Source organism: Otolemur garnettii, unplaced genomic scaffold (genome assembly GCF_000181295.1).
Source record: "Otolemur garnettii isolate 467f Iridium unplaced genomic scaffold, OtoGar3 scaffold00002, whole genome shotgun sequence".
NCBI classification, from domain to species: domain Eukaryota; kingdom Metazoa; phylum Chordata; class Mammalia; order Primates; family Galagidae; genus Otolemur; species Otolemur garnettii.
Window position 1 is genome coordinate 47,623,261 of NW_003852397.1, and position 7,483 is coordinate 47,630,743.

The following is a 7,483-nucleotide window of genomic DNA, read 5'->3' on the forward strand; positions in this document are numbered from 1 at the left end:
TGTCCTCACTCCACCACAGCAGAGTGCAAGGTAGGGAAGATGAGGGAAATGAGGCATTTGGGGAAAAGCCCTTCAAAGTTTACATCGATTACATTGCCTCTGTGTTGTACTATCCCCTTAAAGCATAAATTATCCAATAGTTGTATCTGTTTCATTAAGTAGACCAATCATATAACTGATATTTCCCTCTGCAAATCCACTTAGCTGCATGTCTGAGCTCTAGGATGAAGTTCTGTGCAGAGATAAAGAAAGTGGCAGCTGGCCATACACCAATTGTTTTCCTGAAGGAACTGATAATACATTTCTAGATTGGAATACCAAATAGAATTTTATAAAGATCCACCATGTATTTAATGCATCTGAACTATGGAAGGGGCTGGGAAGGATCATCTGGTCACCTTCAACAAATGAAATATTGGAATCTTCAAAGGCAGAGGGGTGGCTGCTTGCTTCTTAAAAGACTGACACACCTGAGCCTGTTTCTCTAAATGTACGCACCCTCCTCCTTCAGGTGCACGTAGCGTTTGGGCAATTTCTCCATGAACTAGATTACAAAGTCTAAATAGGAAGAAAGTTCTCTTTTCCGTTTCTCCAGCATCTTATCACCGTGGAGGGCGAAGAAGCTCAAGAAATGTAAATGCAGCCCACGTTACTCGTGGAAATGCCCTTCAAACCGCAAGTCTGAAAAGTTTAAAGGCATTAAAAATGGATTTATGGTACAAAAAGATCTTTGTAAACACAAATCCATGTCTATTTTCTGGACACATGCCTTTGTAATTTTTAGGGAAACCCTATCTTCCCTTTTAATAAACCATTCCTAAGAAAAGGTAAGCAATATAAACCTGGCACTAATCTTAATTTTCCATTTTAAGCCTATGTTTAAATGACCCCTCCATATTACAGACACTGCTTTCTTCCCCAGAGCCCCTCTACTGTCTCCGCAATCTCCCTCGGAAAGGATGATAAAAGAAATGGAGCAACAGGATGGTTTGTATAAGTCCATCTTTAATGCCTTTATACTCTTCAAACTTGCAATTTAAGCACAGGCAGAAGGATGGACCAGGACATGTCCAGGACTGTACAACTGCAGACCAGTGACAAAAGGTTAAAAGTCAACATGGAAATCTATATATGAGAAGAAAGGTTACTGCCTACCCAAAATAGCCCTCCACAAAAATAATTCTGGCAACTTACTCCAGGTATTCGACCAATATCTGCCACTGCAAGTTTTGATTGGATTGCTTTCTCTTTTCCTAACCAGTACCTCTCTCTTTCTTTTAGTGTCCATGTTCGGGTAATGACAGAAATTTACAGGAACAAGTTTTAAAACTACTTTTCAGCACTGCTCTTACATAGTACCTTCCCTCTTCCATCCACAGTACGCACGCACGCTGATGGCCTATTAAAAAGCTTTCTAAATACAATAGAACCTCCCCAGATGCTCACCCTCCCACACTGACCACCTCATTAAGTTGAACTAATGTTCTGGATATGCACAACACATGTTCCATGGACGTTCCTACGTTGACCACTTCCATAGGTTGAGTAGTTTGCCACAGTTCACAGAAGTTCTCCTGTGTGTGCACGTGTATTTTAAACATTTCTATTCTTAATGAGGGCTTTAACCGTATCAATATTTATTATACCACAGATGCTGTCTTTTCTTCAAAGTTAAATGTTCTGGTAAAACTCTGTGGCTTCATAAACCCTTTTCTTTTATTATTAGCAGATACAAATGATACCTATGAAGGTACGAAATAAAAATGTCACAGGAAGTTCCCCAGTTCAGGAAAACTGGAATCTGCCATAAAAGATCAATCTTTATCCTCTCACTGAAAGAGAAACCAAGCAGAGCTGCAATAACAAATTTTAGTTCCATCCTTCACTTCCACTTAAAAGGATGTAATTAACATGGTTTAGGGCCACATGTCAAGGCACTAGAATTGAGCTTTTAGATGGAAACGTTCTTCACCTGAAGGTATTTTTCTTCCTCCCCCAATTTCTAGGTCTTAAAAATAAAGTGTGAAAGAGGGCAATTATTTCAGGAACCCTGGTTATGTCAGTAGGCAGTGCTATTATTAAGCACACAGAAAAAGTTAAATAGTTTAAACCTCATTAGCAGGATTTCAGGCTTTTATTGCCCAGGGAATAGCAGCAGCTCTGTAGCCTGATCAGAGTCTGTTTCTCTTTCTCTCTCTCCTCCTGCCTATTTTCTTTCTCATTCCCTTTCTCTCCCTCTCTTCTGCTCTCTCTCTCTCTCTCTGTATGTGAGTGTGAGACACATACACACACACACGCACACGATAAAATAAAAAATGTCAAACACCCACTCGCAACCAGAATAGCACTGAAATTTAAATTGTCACTGTCTTCACAAAAACCGATTGAAGAAATCCCCATAATTTATACAATTATCTAGAGAAAGTACTATACAAATTATAAAAATTGGATCTGGATTATGCTTCTTTGCTTGATAGATACGTTTTATTTCTATGGCCAGATGTAATAATGTGTCTCTTTCTCCCCTTGCATTTATCCAAGTTGGGAAAGACTCTTTGGAGATTCTATACTAGGTCAAGCTGTGTTCTTCTGAGCATGGATAGCCAGAGTTTTCCTTCTGACTGCTGGATTTTGTGGGAATATTAAAGAAATCTCAGTTGGAGGTATCTTCCGTGATCCTTCGAAAGGTTAGTCAGATCACACATTCAATGACTTCTTCCATTCAATGGTCTTCAACCATTCAATGACTTCTCATCTCATCAAACTAAAAGTCAAAGTCCTGATACTGACCTCTATGGCTAAGCCCCCTGCCCGATTTTTGCATAGACCTCAGATCTCTTTTATTACTGTCCTCCAGAGAAGATCCCAGCTGTCATCTCTGGTATCTTCACAATTCCTCGATTTTTTCCTTAAACATTAGTTTCTCCTGGAGACTTCCTTGACTACCTTATATGAAACTGGAACTATCACTCTCCTACACCTTCATTCTGTGCTTTGACCCCAGAGTAGTGACCACCATGTGACATATAATACCTGTATCACTTCATATAGCCATTTAATTCTCTGTCTCTCTGATAGCAGGTGAACTCTATGAAAGCCCATGTTTGAGTCTGCTGGCTTCACTGTTCTTCCTGCCGCACCTAGAAAGGGCCTGGTGGTTTGTAGGCCTTTGATAAACATTTGCTGACTATTAATGAAAGTTCTCCCTGGTTCCTTCAACCATGCAGTGATAATGCCACCCTCCTCTGAGACGCCACTGAAGCTTATCTGTTTGCCATTCGGACTTCAGAGCACAGCAAGGAACCTAGGCCTGACCAAGCAGGACACACCTCTGGCTGGGTCAGGGAAAGCACAGAAAACAATCAGTAAAACAGGGAGGTAACAGAAGAATCTTGGGCTCAGAGAAGAGCCCTGGGAACAGAGTCAGCTAGGCAGACACAGGTTTGAGGTTTGTGGATTGTCACGGCCAACCCCGGCAGAACGGCTCTCCCTTTCCTCTTCTCCCCACTCTTTTTGCTGCAGTTCCCCTCGTTCTCTGCTGAATCATTTGCCTTCTGAAAGTACATCCATCATCCAGAGTCACATCTCCAAACTTGAAAGCCAGCCAATCATACACACTCTGACATCAGTATTTTCACCAATCCCTTACCTCTGTACCTCCCCAAACTCTACGAAAGCTTAACTATTGCCTTGTTCAGAGAGATATACAGCTCTTGCTTGCTTAACGAACAATAAATTCAGCTCCAAATATTGTTTCATATTTTAAGCAATGGCCTTTTCCTCTGACACAGGATTAAATGAATTAATACAGACAAAGCCTTAAAACAGTGCCTGCTATATAATGGGATATAATAAATGCTAGCTAACAGTAATAGGCAACAATAATATTTATTAAATACACAAATGCGTAAGAGAAATCTGCATGTGATGTTAAGTTATGTAGAAAGGCAGGTCTTTTTTGAGTGTTCAAATGACCAGGGCAATAAATCTAGATCAAGCGGCTGGAGAATCATCCCCTCTGGAAGAGTAGAAGGGAAGGGCCACAGTGGCAGGGCTCCCACCCTCCCAGAAAAGAAGGACTTTCTCCACAGTGTCCAGGACTCAAGATGGCAGCCAGGTAATTCAGCCCACACGGGGTAAGCAGCTGTCCAGACCTCCAACTTTGTCGTTTTCTACGTTGTACTGTGGTTCACTGTGTAGAAGTTTTATTTCTTGTACCAGATTGTAAACTTTTACAGAAAGAAACAAAGGAGCCAGCTCCGGGCCCATAGCACAGTGGTTACGGCACCAACCACATACACCAAATGGAGGGTTTGGACCTGGCTGGGGCCAGTTAAACAACAATGACAACTGCAACAAAAAATAGCCAGGCATTGTGGCAGGTACCTGTAGTCCCACCTACTTGGAAGGCTAAGACAAGAGAATCATTTAAGCCTCAGAGTTTGAGGTTTCTGTGAGCTGTGATGCTATAGCACTCTACCAAGGGCAACATAGTGAGACTCTGTCTCAAAAAAAAAAAAAGAGAGAAAAAGGAGCCATGTCTCATTTTGCTGAACATTCCAGAAAATAGAGCTCAGCAACTGGCTTTCAACAGCTCTCTGAGGACTGACTGGCTGACTAGATAGTAACTTTGGCAGTTACATAACTTTTTTGTATAATTCAAAATCTCCTCCACACCCCAGTGGCCGAGATGCTAGGAGGGCCTGGCTCTAGCCATGCTTGGTACTCCCAAGCTCTCTGATCCTGAAATCATACAACCTGTCTGTGTCCCAGTTTAGTTATCTCTAAAATGAGAGTCCAACTGAGGAAATGCTAGGCCAGCTACCAGAAAATTCCTGGTAAAATTAAGGGAGATTCAGATTCCTGGATTCCTACACAAAAAGATTCTGTTCTTGGGGAGAACTCACGATCTGAAATTTTAGCAATTCTAATTTGTACTAATACAGTAATCTCCCCCATTAGCTGGCACCCACAGAGATTAGTAGATTGCAGATAAATGTAGTTTCTGGTTTCCTGAGAGTTACCATTAAAAATAGGCCTGAGTTCCATCATAGTAGGAGCAAAGAGCCAACCCCAGAGAGCCCTGAGCAGCCCCACCACTGATGTAGTTACCATCACGGAAGGAGCTGCAGCCGCCAGTCGCCCCTCCCCCACAGCCCCTGATCTCAGCCCTGTGGACACTCACCTGGGCACCACGGGCAGCAGCGCAGGGACCGGTGGCCCTGGTGGCCTTACATCCGCAGGGCCTCTGGTAGGGACAAGAAGGTCATCACAGCGAAGGTTTGGGGAACAGTAAAATGGTTCAATGTAAGTTACAGTGTCACCCACAGGAATGACACCAAAGAGTATGTGTTTATACACCCGCCTGCCATAAAGAGGAACCCAGGAAGCCCCTCAGCAGGTAGGACCTGGGGAGACTGGAGTTTGACGTTGTTGAAGGAGAAAGAGGTACAGAGGCAGCCAATGTTACAGGCCCTGGTGCACTTCCAGTTCAAGGCAGTAAACACCTAGCAGGCCTTAACCATTACAGGTGCTATCCACATCGCAGGGGGCCCCCACAGACTTACCAGCAGAATACAAAGGGGCAGAAGAAGCAAGGATCGGAGAGTGCTCCTGAAGGCCAGGCCTGGACAGCACCAGCCCTGCCACAGGCGAAGGTTCCCGCCTTACTACATGCGGAGACCTTATGAGCGTCCACCACAGGGTTCCAACCCGCCTGTGCAGGGAAAAGTGATGCAGGTGTTTGACAACCAGGGTGCAGGAGAACAAGGTAGGCCAGTAAGAGAATATGATTCTGCAGGGGCCGTCCTCGCCACAGACAGCCCAGAGGGGACGGCAATGAAGAGGATCAAGCAGGAGAGAGACCCAAGGTCAGCATCTGCCTCAATGTTGGAACAGTTACAACTTCAGTTACCAATGCAGACGCTCAGAAAACCCTAAATCACAAGATGGCAAAGAGATTGAATGCAAAAGCAGCCGATCCACCAGCTGAGAGTTCCAGGGCTCCCGGGGCTAAGCAGGGTGTGGCTGAGTAAATGCCAGCTGACCATCTCCACCATCATCCAGTTCAGTCATCCAACATGAAGAAATGAGTATGAAATTCCAGCAATAAGAAATGAACAAAAGTTTGGAGCTGGAGGCCTCAAGGGCTTGCTTTTTGCCCATTGATCAGATAACTATCTATGCAGCATGGGGTTTTATTATTTTTATCTAAAGACCTCCTTTTTGGTAATAACAAACGTGTTTATTTTTAAAAGCCTGCTTTTTCTCAATACACCTTCAAAGATTTTTTAAACTGTTCCCTATCTGGTCAAGTTGAGATTTTTAGAACTTCATTTTTAATTTGTAATATAAGTTTACAACTTGATTTTTTCAAAAAGGTCCACAAACTGCAAGCACTTGTTAATAAAGGTCTTAAATAATTAAAAAAAAAAAAAAGGCCTACTTCTATGCCCCATACTATAACATACCAGAGCATACCATAAACTCTGTACCGACTTGATATTAATATTGAAACACACTAATTAAAAGCAAATGAAGACAGAGACAAACTTCACTTCCTGTACCACAGCTTTCCTCTATTACAGCAATGTGTATGCCGTGTATGCACCAATATGTACACAGAAATAAAGTCGCACAACATTAGGTAATCTCACGGCATTACGCAGACATAATTTACATAACTGGGTATAGGACACCACCAAGCTTGTGGGAATACAAGTCCCAGTAAACCTTATCCCAGTACTGTGTGTGTAGTTCAGTGATACACTCCTATAGGAGACGGAGCACCATGCTTATAGGAACAGTCACTGGTTCTTAAGGGAGGCTCTGAGACTATCTCCAGGCAGGCATGGAGATGTTTTGCACCCTGGAGACAAGCCTCAAGCAACTGAGTGCTCTAACAAGATAAGATCGGTTGTTCATTAGCAAGCAGGTGTTGGACTTTGAACATTTGTGGTGCATCAGGGTGGGAGTTGAGGCATGGGGAAAAGAGCATGTAGTGATCGTTACACACATGGTCCTTATGCGTAGGGCTCAACACACCTGTTGTATAGCGTCTCAATAAATAGCTACTGTGGAGGTAGCTCGGGGCTCTCCTGCACCTATGGCTATGCCCTGGGTGTGGTGCCAGCAACCACAGACACACTCTGTTATTGAACCCTGTATCATCAGAGGCACAGTAGCAATATGGTACAGTATAGGCAGAATATGACCAGTTAGAAATCCACATCAGATCAGTATACCTCTACTGTGTAATTAAAACATTCCACAAAAAGCACAGGACGGTATAAAGGCAGCAGTAGAAAGAAAGTCCATACGCCATTATGACTAGCCAGGAAGACAGGTAAGGTCCTAAACACGGATGTTTCGGGGTGCTGAGAATGCACGGGCGCCACAGAAGTAATGCACGCAGTGTCGTCAGCTGGTGGAACAGCACACCATGTTCAAACTCTTAATTTTTTTTTTTTTGGTCTGGGTCACA

At 43.3% G+C, this 7,483-nt stretch overlaps 1 protein-coding gene and 1 pseudogene across 1 annotated transcript in view; one reads left to right on the forward strand and one right to left on the reverse strand.

Moving 5' to 3' along the window:
- Positions 1–541, reverse strand: part of GADL1 (glutamate decarboxylase like 1) — a 137,828-nt gene extending 137,287 nt beyond the window's left edge. The window contains exon 1 of the mRNA XM_012805656.2: positions 499–541. Coding sequence (XP_012661110.2) covers positions 499–541 — 43 coding nt within the window. The remainder of the gene's footprint in view (positions 1–498) is intronic.
- A 418-nt stretch (positions 542–959) lies between these two features.
- On the forward strand, positions 960–6,035 carry LOC100949177 (annotated as a pseudogene).
- Positions 6,036–7,483: the final 1,448 nt, after the last annotated feature.